This window comes from Pezoporus occidentalis, unplaced genomic scaffold (assembly GCF_034315485.1).
Source record: "Pezoporus occidentalis ecotype Australia unplaced genomic scaffold, CSIRO_AGI_Poc_V1 ctg54, whole genome shotgun sequence".
In the NCBI taxonomy this organism is placed as follows: Eukaryota; Metazoa; Chordata; class Aves; order Psittaciformes; family Psittacidae; genus Pezoporus; species Pezoporus occidentalis.
This window is the reverse complement of record NW_026915877.1, coordinates 1,582,501-1,599,953: the sequence shown is the minus strand read 5'-3', so window position 1 is coordinate 1,599,953 and position 17,453 is coordinate 1,582,501. Positions and strand designations below refer to the sequence as shown.

Below are 17,453 nucleotides of genomic sequence, written 5' to 3'. Positions count from 1 at the left end.
CACTCCTGCGAAGATCAGAGCAGTTTACTGCTCCGATGCAAGCCCTGCTGAGGCAGTTCAGAGCTGAAGAAACTGTGAGATTGAGGGCTGAAAGAACAGCCTGCAAAATTATGAATAGGGATTATCAACATGTTCCTTACAGCCCTTAAGCATCATCACACGATCTGAGGGTTTGTTTTTTTAGTGTAGCTGCAGATATATATTTTAATGATATAACATCGATGGCATTCCTGTTTATTGCAGGTTTGGCTGTGGCTTCTCTTAATCTCTAGTTCATCCTCTCGTTTTATAATCTGGAAATACATGAACAATATGTAAGGAATTGGTAATGGGATTAATTTATTTTGAGTACTTGTTGGTTGGTTTTTGCTGTTGCCTTTTTATCATATAAAACATGGGTGACTGAAAATCAAGAGAGTCAGAAATTAGCATTCAAGTTTTTCTTTTTCTTTCTTTTTTATCATATGCATCTAAATTCAGTTTAGCTCTTTAAGGAATTGCCAGACTGCCCTTGATTTATAGGCAGTGTCTTCGGGATCTGAGTGGATCTAATTCAAATTAATAATACTCGAATCTGATTTCAGGTTATTATTTGCACTGTGCTATGTATTTCATTAAGATATCATCACTTTGTATGTGTGTGTGTAATATACCTCTGTATATACAGGTATATTTAGACAAGGACAAGTCACATCCTGCAAGAAAATCATGTTGGTGTTTAGCAAATAGTGGCAACAAAACTTTTAGCAAAGCCAAGCCAACTCGTACTGAGGAAAAATATAAATTAAAATAATTATTATTGTAATAATAATAAAAAATTGAAGAACCTTGTTCTCACCTTTGCATAATTAGGGAATTCAGCGGCAGCAGACCGCCGGGTCTACAGGCTGATTTGCTTTAAGCTGCACGGTGGCTGGCAGCCCCGAACAGGCAGGGAGCAGGCAGCCTCCCCCTACTCCTGCCGCAGCTCGGGGTTGCCGAAGGGGATTCATGGTGGAGGATCGGGGGTATTTGGTGGCTATTTCTTCCCCACTTCAAGGCGGGGGGCTTTGGGGTACCGCGCACCACGCAGGGTGACCCATTCCCGTCTAACTCAGAGATGCCCCCCAGAAAAAACAATCCCGAACAAATCTGGGTGGCTGCAAGGACACACTGGGTTAGGGAGAGAGGGGTCCCCGTCCTTCTCTTTCACTGTTTGATCACCAGGAAGGTGCTCTGTGTTTGAGCGTATCACGGGGCGCGGTGGCCAGCTCCCGCCGCTGCATCCCAGCCCTCGCTTCGGGCGCGCAGTCAACGCACAGCTCAGGAGCAGTTTATCTCATCTGAACGTAAGTAAAAGTGTAGTGTCGGATCAGTGAACCATTTGTTTCGGATTTCTTCAGGAGGGGAAGAAAAGAAAAAGAAATAAAATTAAAGCTCTGTAATGGATTTAACTCTTGTCAAAGGAGAGAAATTGTTTCGCAGCTATTTAACACAGCTCCACGTTTACCTCGTCAAGGACCGCGCCAGTAGGCAAGATGTGAAGTTTATCTTTTCAGTGAGACAGTTTCGAGCTCTTTTTAGGGGAAGAAACGGCTGTGGGCTGGGCGAGGAGCTGGGCATGAGCGGGTCGAGGCTCAGCCGTGTCCCTGCGCCGATAAACAGCATCCCCAGCCCGGGCTGCCTTCACCTACTCCGATAGTAGTTCTCAAATACGTCTGGGATAAAGCGGCTTTTTGATGAACGAAACAGCAGAGCACTGGTTAACAACACTTAAACTTAAAAAAAAAAAAAAAATCCCCTGGGAAGTGGGCTCTGAATTGGTTAATAATGTGCAGTACTTGCTAAATTGCTGACTTCCAGATGTGGAAAATATCTTTCTTGTTTAGGACCTACGTAACCTGATTGGATTACGACAGAAGCGTCACATTGGAAGGCATTTGAGTGATGATTTAATTAACCATACAGTAGAAAGCTGTATTTGCCAGGAAACCCCCTCCATATTTGCATAACCAATCCCTTCAGTGCAAAGGTGGAGTCTGGTGCTCTTTTTTTTTTTTTTTTTTTTTTTATATATATGTGATTTTATTTTAATTTTAATACTTGAAAAAGGTGAAAAACTTGTAACCTCTCTGAAGTTCAGTCCCACTCGTTACTCGTCCGAGCTGTTTCTGCCTATCCAGCCACTTCCCAGGGAGAACAGAGCCAGGAAAAGAGCCCATCTCACCCCTGATCCCTATCTGGGAACAAAACAGATAGGCTGTAAGATCTCAGCACGGGTTAGAGGTTCGGTTTTTTTGGTGTTGGGTTTTTGGTGTTGGTTTGTTTTTTTTTTTCATCAGATTTAGCTGACTCTTCAAATAACCTGGATGAGCGCTGAAATGAAAGGGGAAAAAACCCAAAACCAACAAAACAACACACCCGCCCCAAAAGAAACGTGTTAAGATAAAAATAAAACAGCACCAAAGCGAGCAGGACTCAGCCAGGAGCTTATTTGCAGTGCCCTAACAGAGTTTAGTTTCTAGGCATTATGTTAGGGTAAGTTTTCCCTTCCGCATGAGCCAAGAGCTCCGAGAAAAGCTGGGAACCGGGACGGTGCAGGGCGCAGGATGCGGCCCCAGCCGGCTCGGCGGGAGGGCGGGGGGGGGGGGGGGGGGGGGGGGCATCCCGCGCGGGGGAAGCGGGGGTGGAAACGACAGGGATCCCGCCGGGAATGGGGGTGGGAAACGGCAGGGATCCAGCCTGGGGGCAGGGGATCCGGCTGGGATCCAGCCTTGGGGGGGGGAGGGGGGGTCTGACAGGGATCCTGATGGGGGGCGGGGGGATTCCGCCGTGAGAAGGGAAGGGGATGCAGCTGAGGGGGGCGAGACACATACCCCGGGAGAGGGGGGAGCGGGGCAGGGATGCGCCCCGGGGAGAGCGGGGATGAGCCCGCGGGGGGGCAGAGGATGCAGCCGGGGACGGGGGAGTTGGCAGGGTTGCAGCCGCGGGCCAGGGGTGCAGCCCCCCCGGAGAAGGGGGGTGGGAGCAGCGTTGGGGCTCAGTGAGTTTCCGCGGGGCGCCGCGGTGGGGTGAAGGCGGTGGGGCGCGGAGAGGCGCGGAGAGGAGCGGAGCGGCGGGGCGGGGGGCGGGCGCGGGGCGGGGGGCGGGCGGGAGGAGGTGGAATTGCATTTCTGCCGCTAAAGCTTTCGCGGAGACTTCAAGGTATAATCTATCCCAGATCCTTTCCCAGAGAGAAACTTGGCGATCACGTTTCCACATGATGCTCACGTTTGGTGCTCTTCAATTATCCCTCCCCACAAAGATAGGTGGCGTGTGTTTCAGGGTCTCTCCTCTCGCTCCTACAGAAAAGAAAAAGAAAAAAATGTCATTAGAAGAGGCGTAACACGTCAGTCCGTCCCCAGGTTTGTGTTTCCTGGAGTGGCAGAAAGAGATCAGTCCTAACCTGCCCAGCAGGAATAACGGTCCTTCCGACAACTCTTTGCAAGGCTTTTTACAATTTCTCCAGGAGCTGCATCTCCCTTCACCTTTTCTCCTCCACTTCGAGGCTTCTTCATGCTTTTTCTTCTCACCATTTCTGGCCAAAACTACAGACAAGACTTCGCAGGTAGGTTCGGAATTTAATACCATTTTCTTCCCCCCCCCCCCCCTTCTTTTTTTCCCTTTCCCTTCTTTTTTTTCTCACGCACTCGCGGACTTATTTAATTTCGGGAATATTTTAATTATTTTAAGCGTGATGCTTTCTTTCTGCTTGTTTATACTTGGGGCGAGAAACCTCTTTTTTTTTTTTTTTTTTTCTTTTCAAACCGAAACCTGAAGTCGCTTCAATACCGCTCCAGGAAGGGGTGAGCAGTTTCGGGGTGCTGTGGGCTGTGCCACCACCAGCCCTACTCCCCTTACCTGTCATCCAGGTATGGGAGGTGCCTTTTACAAGGCAGCAAAAAAAGTTCTAGTGCTAGGGAGGGACTTAGTACTTCTGCAGGGAAAAAAAAAAAAAAAAAGAAAAGAAAAAAGAAAAACACCCCAAAACCCCAACATTCCCGCACCCACCTCCTGATCTTTTTATTTCAGGATTCACATCTTAGCTCTGAAAGTTTACAGGTACCTGTTAATGCCTTGCACGCCCTGAGCCTGCAGAGCCAGCCCGGCCGGGCACCGCTGGAGCCCAGCTCCGGGCAGGGCTCCCCGGCAAAGTATGTGCTTCCCCAAACAGAAAGTTTGATGATTTGTCTGCTTAGGTAGTTTCATTTCTTTATTTTATTTAGTGAAGCTGGGTGAAGTAATACCTTAGCTTCTGGGATCCTAAAGCAAGAAATGAAACTACTGACTGGAACTTAAAAGTCGTTTACCAAAAAGCAATATATATATATATGTGTGTGTGTGTATATATACATGTATTTTTATATATGTGTGTATATATATTCAAAAGCTAGCCAGTCCTCTGGGAAGAAAGGTGCTCTCGAGATCTGCAGGTTTGAAATCATTGACAACTTTTTGCGGGGGGCTGAGGGCAGGGAAGGTGGTGAAACGCATTTCAAACAATTCACCATTGGTGGTTTTGCGTTAAAACGCCAGTTGCCGAGGCGGGCTGAGGGTCCGGGCTTGTCTCGGTGCCTGTCCTCCTGTTCCCGCTGCATCTCCTGGTCGGTCCTCCGAGGGGATGCCACCATTGCCCACTCTAGGATCAGGAATAAGTGGGAAATACTAAAGTTTCTCACACTGCTTAGCCTCTGCCTTCCTCAGCCACATACATCCACAGAGCCTCCAATTCCCTCTGTCCAGGCGGAATCCCAAACAGGAGAGTGTGAGCAAACAGGCTGACCCCGCACACACACTCTCAATATTCCCATCCTCTTACCTGCTCAGAGATGTATTTTTTTTTATTTTGCTTTACTTCAGCCAAACAGGTTTTATAACCGCAAACGTTTGAGAACACAGTTTAGGCGGAATAAAAAGACATAGCAGCAACACACTTCACTGCTCAGTCCTGGTGTGAAGCTCCAGCAAACTAAAAAGACACAAAAGGGGAGGGGAAAGAAAACAGAAATAATAATAATTTTTAAACTCCACTTTGCTTAAAAAAAAAAAAAAGAAGAAGAAGAAACTGTTGATTTTTTAGGTTTTGTGCAAAACTCCTAGTGCAGGAGAAGACAATAGATGAGAAGCCGAGGGGGGGATCCTGCTCAGGAGAGCAAGGGTTAATTGCCCTTGTTTTACAGTTTGCATCTGTTACATCTTTTATAGCCCCCTGTTTAAACTAATCCTCTAGTCAAAGCATCTTTAAAGCTACAGCATCTTCTTCGAGATGGACTGAGTTTCAGGAGCGTTCTTGCAAGGAAAGCAAATGCTCCTGCCCTCTCCCTTTGACAGACAGAGCTCCTGCACCGCCCGGGCGCACACAGCAGGTCCAAAAGTTTATAAGTTATAAAAAAAAACCCAAGCCCAACAAAAACCTCCAACAAACCAACAAAAAACAAAACCCAACTGAAAGTCTGAAAACTCTTGACAGCGGTAGTTTTGATTTCTGTTTCCCTTCTGTGAAGAAAAAAAAATAAAAGACACTCTGAAGCTTTGTTTAACTAAGGGGTAGGGGAAACCCTGAATATTGTCAAACTGACTAAAAAGGTGACAGAGGTTTATAATTACACTCCTAGTTGTTATGGGGAGGAGAGGGCTCCGTGCTGTGCTTTACCCCAAAAGGAGAGGGGAGAGCCATGTTTCCCTCTCCTCTTATCACTTGGCTGGAGTGTACTTCGGGGGAGGAAAACATATATATAAAAGCAGGAGAGAAAGCTAGGATTTCATGTGAAAGAAAGTTCTAATGTCAAATTAAAGTACTTTTAGGAGGAAATGGTCCGCCTAGCATTGAGTCAAACAGCCTACTGTAAAAGCTGTGCATTCCCTCATACGGTCATGAGTTATGACTCATTTGAGATGTAATTCTTGTCTGTCTCTCTCTCTCCCTCTCTGATCTGCTTTGCTGGTGCAATACACACACACACACACACACACACACTCACATGCACACACAGGGAGGGAGACACACGCTCACGCAGACACACACACACACAGAGACCATAAATAAATAAATAAATAAATAAATAAAATAAATAATTAAATAAAGGCGAAATCTGCCCGGCTAGGGAGAGAGGGGGAGCCCGCTCCGTCTGCGTCCCACCCCACCCCCCGCACCCCCACCCCCCCCCCCCCCCGGCACGGAAAACCTTGCCGTGAGCGTGGATGGGTTCTTTCTCGGGTGGAAATTGGGGTCCCGGTTGGCGCCCTGCGTTTAAATGGGCCATCCCCGATGCCCACCGTGTCGCTGTGTTTGGTCGTTACATAGAGCCTGCGTGCTGCTGAACCGGGGAGCCGAGCCCATGCGAACTGCCATCTGATCCACTCTTATCAATGAAGCAGCAGATCATGGCGGATGGCCCCAGGTGTAAGAGGCGAAAACAAGCCAACCCCCGGAGGAAAAACGGTAAGCCCACCCCCCAAGAAAACTTTTCCGGCCCGTTCCGCTGAGGCCCGTGGTGGTGGTGGGGAAGCTATGGCGGGACGGGAAGGGGGGGACGGGACCGGCGGCCGCCCGGGTCTCGCCGCTCTCCGCCTCCCCTGCGCGGCTCCGGGGCCGTCCCGCGGGGGCTGCGCTGCCGCGGGGCGCCGGCGGAACGAGGTGTGTGTGAGGGGTTATGTGTATGTGTGCGGAGCTGTATATGTGTGTGTAAGGAGGTGGGGTGTAGGACGGGGTATCAGCGTGCCGCCGCCGCTGATCCCCGAAGTTTGTTGCGCGGGCGCGGAGCGGTCGGGCCGCTTGCCCCGCAGCGGGGGGGGGGAGGCTGCCGGTTCCGTCACTGCTTTCCGGTTCTCCCACCGCTCCCCGGGTCGCTTCGGCGCTGTCACGGCCAGCGAGAGGAGAGGAGAGGAGCAGGGCGGTGGGAGGCGCGGAGCGGCGCGGAGGGCAGCCGGCCCCGCTACAGGCCCTGGGAAAAAACCCGGCGGCGTGAGAATCCCGAAGCGGGCTGGCAGTGACTTAGTGACTCTCTTTTTTTATCGTTAGGGACTCGAAAATGAAACTTCCTCCTCCCTAATAATTAATAACACTACCAAGCCCGGTGCCTGCTTGTCCGTAGCTGCCGCCCCCACCCCCGCTCCCGGTCCCGCCGGCCGCGGAGGGCTGGGGCTCAGCGGGACGCGGTGTTCTGCGCTGATCTCACGTTTGGCAGCTCGCACCCGTGCGGGTGCCCTGTCCCCGTCTCTCCCCGTCCCTCCCGTAGTTTCTTCCCTTCTCACCCGCAGCCACTCGCCTGGCCACCCCGGCCCACTTTCACCAACTTTACTCTCGAGGAGCTAGAGGAAGGAAGATATTTGTGTAAACCTGGACCCGTGCGCTGCTAGCTTAGCTACTTCATTTAAGTGGAGAGCTGGTGGTGGTGGCGGGGGGGGGGGGGGGGGAGACGGTACGGGGACGCGCACCACCACCAATAAAAACCACAAAGACTAGAGAATGTTGATCAGAAGCAAATGATCCTGCCCCCCCCCCCCTTCCCTCTCTCTAGGTTGTGAGTGTAAGTGTGTGTGTGTGCGTGTGTCTTTTTCTTGTTGTGGTGGAGGCGTCGAGCCATATGGGGGAGTGATAGAGGAATTTTAGTCAGAAACTGTTCGTTATGTTACACTGGCTTTTCCCTTTGTGTTGTCTTTGATCTATTTGCTTGGCTTAGTATTACAAAAAAAAAAAAAAAAAAGAAAGAAAAAAAGCACACCAAAACCCCAACCCCACCCCCCCCCCTCAAAAAAAGACAACTAAACTAAAATAATATATTCCCAGCCTCTTCCCAAGGATCAGTTCCTTGTTATCTTTTTTTAAAGTCTCTCCCCCTCCACCACCACCCTTTACTCTTGTGTCTGTCATTATTTAAGGTGGTCCTCACAGAGGAGACCTCCCCTTCCCCTCATCTCTGGGTAATTTAGTAGACATTAAAATTACACGTAATGTTTCCCTCTCCTCTCTTGTGTTTCCTCTGTTCTTTTTATTAAATGTTGGTTATTGATTTTCTAAAATCAATGTCTGTTGTGGGGCTTTTTTCCCCTTACAAGTATCTAAAGCACGTTGCTGATCAACTGGATAACAAAAGCTTTGTGTCAAGTAGCCTTTTTTCTTATGTTAAACAGTCATTTTTGAGAGAAAAAGAGAACGAGATTTAAAGCAATGCATCCAGAAGTGCTCTTTTGCAGTAAAGAATATTCTGAGTGTTTGGGGGGGGGGGGGGGTGTCTTCTTCTTCAGGCTCTTTGCTTTCCATACAAGATTATTAGTTTAGCGTGTTTAAACACATTACATGCTCTCTGATGAGGGATGCGTCTACGTGTTTCTCATTTTCTAAATACAATTTGAGTCTTAACCTCCCCCCACCCCCCAGAAAAAAAAAATAAAAAATAGATGAAGAGCTGGGTGCCTCTGCTTGCCCAGGACACTCGGACATAGCCTGCCCGCCCTGTTATCCCAGCCAAGGCTTTGAGAACGCTTATGGACCCAAGGTGTCACAGATTCTCGTTGCTCCCATGCAGAAGTGTGTTTCCACGGAGCTGCACTAACTTGGGAAAACCCCACGCTTGGGAGTCGAAAGTTTAATTGCCATTTTAAGGTAACAGCTTAAAGATCCTGCAAACTTAATTCAAAGTGTGCGCTGATTAGGCGGAGGTCTAACTTCTGCTCCAGTGCCTTGCTCTGGCCAAGAGCACGGAGGCGGGGGGAGGTGGGGGGGTGGGTGGATGGATGGATATAATTTGACTTTCTGTCCATCCACTCTTTTCTCTTTGTGCTCCCTAATTTGTTTCTTTCTTTCATTTCTGAGTGAGAAATGTCCTGGTTCTGAGAAGCAGGTAGACAGGAGAGGGTAGGCTTGGTTAAGGTTTTTTTTTCTATTCTCTCTCTCTCGACAAGCACGTATCCAGTGCCTTTCCCGTTGGGAATTGCCCAGGATTTATCTGAACTGAGTGGATTTTTCTTCTTTCCTGGATTCGTGGAAAATATGTTACTTCTGAGCTTGTGTCTTTGCTGATAAGACCAGAAACGGTGATGCTTATCAAAATCAGACAGAAATTCCTTAGAAACGCAGCAGAACCAAAATAATATTAAAAAACCACCAGAAAAAAAAAAAAAAAAGAGAGACGGTCATCAAGGAAGCTGGTGTGGGGGGTTGGGGAGCGGAGGATGTGTGAGGGCAACCACATACACATTACAGACAGGGACAAACCAGAATAATACAACTGATGTCTCGGTGTGCTCCACGCCTGTGTGCGTGTCCCTGCGTGTTCGTGTGCGAGGATGGGCAAGGCTGGGGATTAGGTACCGGATAAAATTACGGTGGAGCTAAATAGAGTAGAAGGGAAAAAAGCCGGGGATTTTCCAAGCTAACGGAGTTGATCCGAGCTGCTGGAGTGAAGAAGAGGTGTGCGGGGGGGGCGGGGGGGGGGTGGGGGGGGTGGTGTCAAGAGCGGGATGTGGAAATGAATGAGGGGTGACCCCCGGAGGGGAGACCAGGAGGGAGGATGGGCAGGAGAGGACCCCGAAAGAGGGGGGGTGGGGTGGGGAGGGGGACCGCCCAGGAATGCGACGGAGCGACGGAGCTCCGGGAAGTTCGGTCAGATGATTCCCAGCGCCTGACTCACTTCGCGGCACTTTCACTCGGGAGAGCAGTAGCGGCGGAGGAGGAGGAGGAGGAAGAGGAGAAAGAGGAGAGGACAGAGAACCCTCTTTCCGAACGGGCGCCCCGTGGAGGCGGGGGCTGCGCCAGCGGCCACGGTGCCGGTGCGGAGCGGTGCGGAGCCCTGCCCTGTCGTGCCTCAGCAGATGGGCTGTTCCCCTCCCTGTTGTTGTGCTCAGGCGTTTGTTGAGTGGACTGTTTTTCCCCTTCCTTTCCTCTCCCTGCCCTCAAAAATAAAAAATAAATTTAAAATCCCCAGGATGGAGGGGAAGGGGAAAAGTTGGCTGTAATTTACCCCAAAGTTTCAGTAAACAGCGCTCTTCTATCTCTTTGCCATCTCGCTTCCAGTTGCAAAGAAAAGGAAGAAAGTTCAATGCTTTCAGTGCGTCTGATCAGAGGGAGAACACAGACCAAACAAGCAGACACGCTTCTACTCTCTCAGAGGCTTTCCCCAAAAAAAGATATCCACCCCACCTCCCCCGCCTCCTCTCGGGGATGCTGGGGAAGGGGGGAAACCTCCTTCACTTGAAAAACGAGGGGGGAAACAAAAATAAACCCCAAACTGCCTGGTGCCTTCAGTGAGTGGGAAGCGAGGCTTGTCCTCCTTGCCTGGAGAAGTTTGGGGGTGGCCAGGCTGAAGGTGGGGGTGAGTGAAAAGCTGCTTTTGGGGCAGTTCAGGTGGCGGGAGGCAGAGCAAGCACCTGGGAGTTCTTCCTTTACCGGGAACCTCCTCAGGGCTGGGAATCCGTTGCGAGGAGATTACTCAGAGAGTTGCTTGCAAAACTGTACTCCCTCCAGAAAAGCACCTGGAGATAGGCATTAAAAATTAATGCACTAAACACGACTGACCAGGGCGTAATGATTATCTGGCCAGATTTCCACGGTTCAGCTTCAGGTCCAGACTGAGCTGTGACACAGAGCAGAGGAGCTTGTTTTCTCTGACAAGACTGATCTATTTATTTTATTCCGAGTTTCGAGAAACCCAGTGAATTTGGAGATATGTGCCTGATTCAGTGGCGTGACCATTCGGTACTTATTGGCTTTTGCTTATCGCACATGCTTCGCAAGGAAACTTTTGGGTGAATTTCTAATTGCTGTAAGAAAATGGACTTGATGACTGGAAAAGACGCATTCGGAAAGGGGAGAAAAAAACAAGGAAACCATTACAAGTTAATTATCGATAATTATACATAGCCAACTGCCCAAGGTAGGGAAAATAGTTGGAAGGTTGAGATGCAAGCTCTCAGGACAGGCTGGTAATAGTCTCCAAGAGAAAATGTGTGTCTCCCTTCAGAGTGGAAAGAAGGGTGTTGATTCTTTTACAGCAGCCCCACATTCATTCCAAGAAATAGGAAATTCTTCGCTTCACAACAGTTTTTGGCGACTGCATTATCCCAGCGCTTTTAAGGTGCATTTTCTCCTCTGTGAAAGAGAACTCTTTGTCCTTTTTTCCCCCAAGACTATGGCTTCCCAAGGTAGACACTATTTTGTGCCTGTCACATAGAGAGAGAGTGCAGGTTTGCAGCGCTCACAGACAATTGATTGTCTGCCCTAATGTGTTTCATTTACATGTTTATAACGTCAATAGTGCTGGGGTGTCCACTGTACCATTCATTCCAGCATTCCCACAAGGGTGCAATTGTCTGAATGGCCAAGTCAGACACCTTTTTGATTGCTCTTTAGTTGTCTTTTTAGGGTACAGAGAAAAAGGAGAGAAATTTGTGATTCAGAAACACTAGTTGAAAATATTTCAGAATTAAACGTCACCGTTAAAGCAGATGTGAGCGTTACACAAACAGTGTATTTTAACTAAGGCTCTGAAGGTGTAAACAAATTCAGAATGTGGGGATGATTACTGCACACGACATCCAGTCCCGTCCCTTATTTTTTTAGGCTTTTAAAAAATGATTTGTTCTTTTCGTTATCATTTCAGCTCCTGTAAATGCAGCCACCTCTTAAGTCGTTGTATGCTTAACTATAATTTGTGATTTTTCCCGCTATATATTTACATATCTCTGTTTATGCCAACAGCGTCAGCTAACCACTTCGAAAGTCTATTGAGAGAATATCTGGGCTGTGAGAAGTATAAACTTAAAAAAAGGAAAAGAATAAGATCCAAATATTTCTCCATCAAGCATTTTTAATGAGAAAAACGACAATGCCTAGACTTTTCCTTGAAGCAGTTTAACTTAAATAGCTGTGCACCAACTTCTCACGCCTGTGGTTGACATCCTCATGCGCTGTGAGCTTGCAGCAAAGTGTTTCTAGGAGTTTCCAAGCTCAGACAAGATTACTTTCTAAGGTGTACTGTGCTGTTTTGATATGCCACACTGTCCTTTATCATTGAAGTTGCTTCTGAGGGAGGCAAGAAGCGATTGCTTGTGTTTTGTATCAGAATAAATAAGCTACGCAGCTTCTTGAAACTTAGTGAGAGAGAGAGAGATGTATACATGCATATACACTTAGGCGTGTATGTATGGTGTGTGCACAGATAGGGTAGGTATAGGTGCGCCTGAAAATAACGGTTCACAATTCAGGCTAGATCATTTTTCCTTAAAAAGAATGCTGATCCCAACAGCTACGATTAATACAAGTTGACCTGTTCCGTCCATGATCATAAAGGAGAAAAGCACCAAGTCCTGTAGCTTCTGCTCGGGAGGTAAAGCGAGGGAAAACTTTTTTTTCCCTCTATATAATTTTTCTTGTAATTTTAAAAAATGCCTGTTTGTGGAGATTTTTTTTTTTTCCCTTGTGCCTAACAGGGAAGATACAGTAGATGCACCGTTAGCTGAACCCCTGACACGGCGGTCTTTTGAATGCCTTAGGTATGATTTCACTTTCGCTCACATCAATGCTGACCTGAATGCCTTTCATATCTGATCCGCTGTGTCTCTCCCAGTAAACATCCCCTGAGGGGAGAACAAAGAAAGGAGCTCTTCTTCTTCTTAATCACAATTCAGCCCATTCACCGCCGGCAGGCTACATTTGCATTCTGCAACAGAAAGCCAAGATGAAAAGAAAAAAAAAAAAAAAAAAGAGGGAGAGAGTGAGAAGAAGGGGGGAAAAAGCAGAAGGGTGGAGGCTGAGTAAAATAACTTAGGTGTTTGTAGCTGTTTGTTGGGCTTCCCCTAGTTACAAGCCTTATATAGATCCTGCACTACCCAGCCTTGGCTCTTCTGACAGGCAGATAGTGTTACAAGATGGCATGCCTGTACTATTCATGGCCACTCGCTCTAACACTTGAGGTAGAAAGTGTCAGGGAGGGATCAAATTCTACTCTGAGAAGTCTGTTATAGTTAGGGTCAGGTGTGTGTACTCTCAGCTCTTGACTGCTGCCTATTATTTTGTTTTAATTACTATTATTGTTTACTCACCGTGACCTTGGGGAGCGGGGCTGGCTGGGGGTGAGACAGCCTTGCCCGCCAACGGCGGGCGGATTACCGGGGAAAAAACGCCCTTTCCCCCATGGAAAGATATATTTTGTGATATTTTTACATGATCTGGAAGGGTCGAGCTGGGTGCTTCTGCGCCTGACGGGGCAGGGGGCTGCGACGGGGCCGCGGGGCCAGTGGTAAGGCCGGTGGCAATGGCAGAGCTGTCCCCGGGCTGGCGACCGGCCCGGCCTGCCCCGGCCTACCGGGGAAAAGCAGCAACTCAGAGAATCCTCAGCGGTACCAGAAAATTAGCACGGAGGAGGAGTAAGACGAGATTTGGGAAGTTTCTATAGCTGGGCTCCCTGGGTTTCATAGTCCAGTTTATATCCATTTTCCGGCTGTGTCCCGTCCCGTCCCCGTCCCCCGTCCCCGTCCGTCCCCCCCCCCGCCAGATTTGCCTGTTTGTTTATTCTTCAGAAGCCCTGTGCTTTTAATCAGGTTTTCTTTTTAAAAATGGTGAGGTCTTTGGCCGCAGTCACTTTTTTCTCACCAAGACAAGGTTTATTTATAACTGAATCCTGCTTACTGAGAAGTATTTAAGCCCTTTCAGGCAGAGCTGTCAAAATTTCCTGTGTTGTTTGCCTCTATTTGCAACATGTAAAAAGTAATATGCAGTTGCTGGTGTTGGAATAACCGGGGTAGTGCAGAAATCTCAAGTGACAAGTTTTCAACTACACTATCTCCTGCGGACTAAACTGTCATTTTATTTATTTATTTATTTTTTTTTTTAATTTTTCCCCAGAAACCACTTTTAAGCTCCTAACAGGTTTTGTTCTTTTTTTTTTTTTTTTTTTTTTTTTTTTCTTCCCATCAGCAAGTAGATTAAATGTGCTAAAGCAACTTCGAGAGGGAAGAACAGTCTGAACAATGAGGAGCGGGAGGGATATCTTATTTCTCTGTAGCTGCTATGGCAGATTTCACTCATAAGGAGCACACTAACCGAGATGTTACCAGTTGAACAGAAGCATGTGACACAGATTCCTGATTTTTTTCCCAGAAGATTTGCAGAATTTACAAAAAGAGATTATCTCTACACCTTCCACCCTCCTCACCACCCCCATGACCCAAGCAATGGAGGATTTAGGCAGATTTACTTCAGTAAACACCTTTGGACACTTGGGGAAAAGTAGGAGGCTGTTTGCAAAAGCAGGCTTTTGTTAAGTGAGGTGCTGGATAATGCTTTACCAAGCAGCTGTGATATTAACCTACCCAGTAATGCTGGAAAAAGCGTTAACTCCTTGTGCACTCAGGGGCCCTGCCCGGCCTAGCAGGTACTGGGCCTAAAGGGAGTTTTAGTATGGGTCAGTCCAGGAGGTGCCACTGCTGAAGCCATGGCACCCGCCCAACTTGACACATCTTCTGCCTGGTGTCAGCTGAATCTTTTGGGGTCAATCCATCAGATACAGGGCTGGGGAGAGCCATGAGGCAGAGCCACAGTAGCCTCCTCCTTCAGTTTGGGGTCATCTATGTGTACGCTCACACTCACACTTTGTATCTACCCCACACGTGTATACCATACCCCCAAACCTCTCTAGGAAAGCTTGCATGCATTGCTAAGAGAGAAAGGTCAGTTTAGGATTCTCACTCAAGCAGCAGAATAGCTGGGAAATTACACCGGCAAACCTGTATGAGTCGCTTCCCATTAACTCCCACAATTTGAAGGAAAGCCATCAGCTTTCTGGGAGCTTCACATTCCCAAAAGTGAACTTTTTTTGTGTGTGTTTTTTTTTTTTTGGTTGTTTGTTTGGGTTTTTTTTGGGGGGGAGGTGGTTTTTTTTTTTGGTGTTTTTGTTTTTTGCCCAGAGACCTGCTTCCTGCTCTTTTCTGAGCCATTAGAAGAAGGAGCTAATAAGTTAGTTATTTTTGCTGGGCATAAGAATAACTTTACAGGTGTTTCTTTTCTGAGCTTGAATAAGGTTGCTTCATTTGGGGATTTTTGTTGTTGAGGACTCTTTTTTCTTTTTCTTCTTTTTCTTTTTCTTTTTTTAAGTGTAGGTGTCAGTGTTAGAGCAGCCACAAATGTGTGAGAAAGCAAAGGGTATGAGACATGACAGAATTAAAGGTGTTTGCTATGTTGTTACCCGTGTGTCAAGCTGCAAGCTCCCTTTGTCGCAGCCTCCTGCCTCCTGGAGATTTGATAGTGCGGATCCACTTCCCCCCCATGGGATACAGCAGTTTCTGACTGGGGGTTTTAATGTGGTACAGTCATTGCTGTTGCATTGGCCTCTCCAAATACATTTAAACACCTCAACATTGTGCACAGCCTGCTAGTACCCCCTTACACAAGGGTGCTGTGCACTGGAGCACCAGGACAGCAGCCATAGCATTGCAGTGCTATGGCTGGCATGTAGCATCGTTTGGCAGGAGTGTCCTCCCATCATCCCATAATTACGTTTTATGTTATTTGTATGAATGACCAAGCATGCAGTATTCCTTTTGAAATCAAAGGAAGGCTTAAAATGCGGTTTTGAATACTTTCAGACCATGGTCAGGTCACAGTTTGGGAGCCGAATTCAACTGATCTCATTTGTGATCTAATTGAGGTTGGCAACAACCTTAGCAGTAGCAATAACATACAAATACAAACCAAAGAGCAGAATTCAGCAAATCAGATCTTTTGCTCGAATCCTGCCTGGGAGTTATTCTCCAGCTGCCAACAGAGAAGTTAAACTTTGTCCTGCTTCTCAGCTGCAGTGCGAGTCTTGCATATTTTTCGGGTCTTTTGCCGGGAAAGTTGGGTTGGATGGATGGGCACACAAAGGCGAGGAGGGAGTTGTTGCCCCTTTGGAGAGAAGTAAGGCACAGCGGCTCGTCCCGTGTGTTTCTGGAGAGCCCAGTGTGGGAGGTGGAACGGGGAATGGGGTTGGGAAAGGCTAGAGAGAGGGATGGATGGATGTGAACAAGAACGATTATTCTAAGGAAAAGTCGAGGCAGCTCCCTATCTTTACATCTATCTCTGCGGATTCCCGGAATGCAATTACCAGCGTGGCTGAGAATTGTTGACAGATTTCCCAGGGTCTGTCGGGAGCCGGTGTGGCTAACATCGGGGCCGGGACCGGCAGCCAGGCAGGCGGCGGCCCCGACGCGAGGGCGCTCCGCGGACCCGGGAAGGCCCCGGGTACGGCATCCCCGTCAGGGCACCCTCCCGCCAAGCCGGGATGCTGCTGGCCACCTCCTCCTCCGGGACACCCCCCCCCAACACCTCACCCGGCCGTGCCGCCGGGGCGGTGGAGCGGGGCAGGGACTCCCGGCCTCCCTCGGGGGTCTCTGGGGCCACCCGGCCTGTGGGAGCTCGGTGGGGCCGGACGAGAACCGCCGCCCCCGAGAGCATCACCTTCCCGACACCCCGCTGGGGCCGCGCCGGCACCGCGCTGCGGAGCGATGCGGTTGGGCCGGTGAGCCGCCTCGGCCCCGGCACCGGAGCAGAGCAGTCAAACCGCCTCTTTGGGGCGGGGGGGAGGGTGACGGACACACGGACTGGGGGTTGCGGCGCCGTGCCCGGGCGTTGCCGAGCAAAGCCCTACCCGGGGAGAGGGGAGGAACGGAGGGCAAGCAGACCGGGGCGGCTGCCAGCGGGAGGCTGGCCCCCGCTTATACCCTCGGCCTCTGCCCCAAACTTCTCTCCCGGGGAGAAGGGAGAGAAGGAAGGAGGAAAGGAGGGAGGGAGAGGAGGGGGAGCGGCGGAGGGAGGGAGAGGAGGGGGAGAGGCTCCGCGCTGCCCATCGCCCCTCCTGGGTCTGGGATTTCAAGTGTGTCCTCAATTCCCCCTCCCCTGCCCCCCCCCCCCCCCCCCCCCCCCCCCCCCCCCCCGGGTCATTATTTTCTTTGACTAAAACCTGTTTACTCGCCTCTTTGTTTTTTGACGTTAAACGAGTTTCTATCTCCTACTCTTGCGGATCTCTAAGAAATAGATAAACCATTATATTTCACCCCCTCCCCGATAGTATTTTAAAGCAGCGATCCTGACAGCAGTACTATTATTGCACTTTATGTTTTAGTGGATGTTTGCTGTTGCTAGTTACAGCAACACTTATCATAAGACAGCAAGAAAAGAGTAGTCCCTGGTAATTAAAGTAATGAAATATTCATTTACTCTACCTTTTCAGTAGTCTCACAAATTAGGCTGCTACATTTAATGCCTGCACTGCCTCTGTTTTTATTATAATGGCAGCTTTCGCATCTGCAATTAGGACTAATTCTGACAGTTACAATTTCTGAGGGATGGTAAACAGTGAACGAGATGTGCAGCAGTGGTATTACACGTGAAAAGCCCTTGTCTCTTTAACCTTGTTGTTTTTTTTTCTCACAGAGGTTACCTTTTCCCGATGGTGCAA

At 48.8% G+C, this 17,453-nt stretch overlaps 1 protein-coding gene and 1 long non-coding RNA gene across 5 annotated transcripts in view; one reads left to right on the top strand and one right to left on the bottom strand.

The window, feature by feature from the left end:
- The first annotated feature begins 3,244 nt into the window (after nucleotides 1-3,244).
- The window catches only part of ZEB2 (zinc finger E-box binding homeobox 2), a 116,282-nt gene continuing 102,073 nt past the window's right edge, over nucleotides 3,245-17,453 (top strand). Inside the window, exons 1-3 of one of the 4 annotated variants that reach the window (XM_062637696.1) lie at nucleotides 3,245-3,383; nucleotides 3,488-3,586; nucleotides 6,323-6,460. In XM_062637696.1, coding sequence (XP_062493680.1) covers nucleotides 6,388-6,460 — 73 coding nt within the window. In that variant the 5' untranslated portion in view covers nucleotides 3,245-3,383; nucleotides 3,488-3,586; nucleotides 6,323-6,387. Of the gene's footprint in view, nucleotides 3,384-3,448; nucleotides 3,587-4,050; nucleotides 4,173-6,322; nucleotides 6,461-8,467; nucleotides 8,624-17,453 lie in introns of those variants that run through there. The other 3 variants (XM_062637695.1, XM_062637698.1, XM_062637700.1) reach the window with 3 other exon arrangements.
- Nucleotides 11,806-13,471, bottom strand: LOC134173594 (uncharacterized). Its single transcript, XR_009968310.1, has 2 exons — nucleotides 13,060-13,471; nucleotides 11,806-12,677 (listed from the first exon to the last, which is right to left on the bottom strand). It is a non-coding gene; the product is annotated as an uncharacterized LOC134173594 (long non-coding RNA).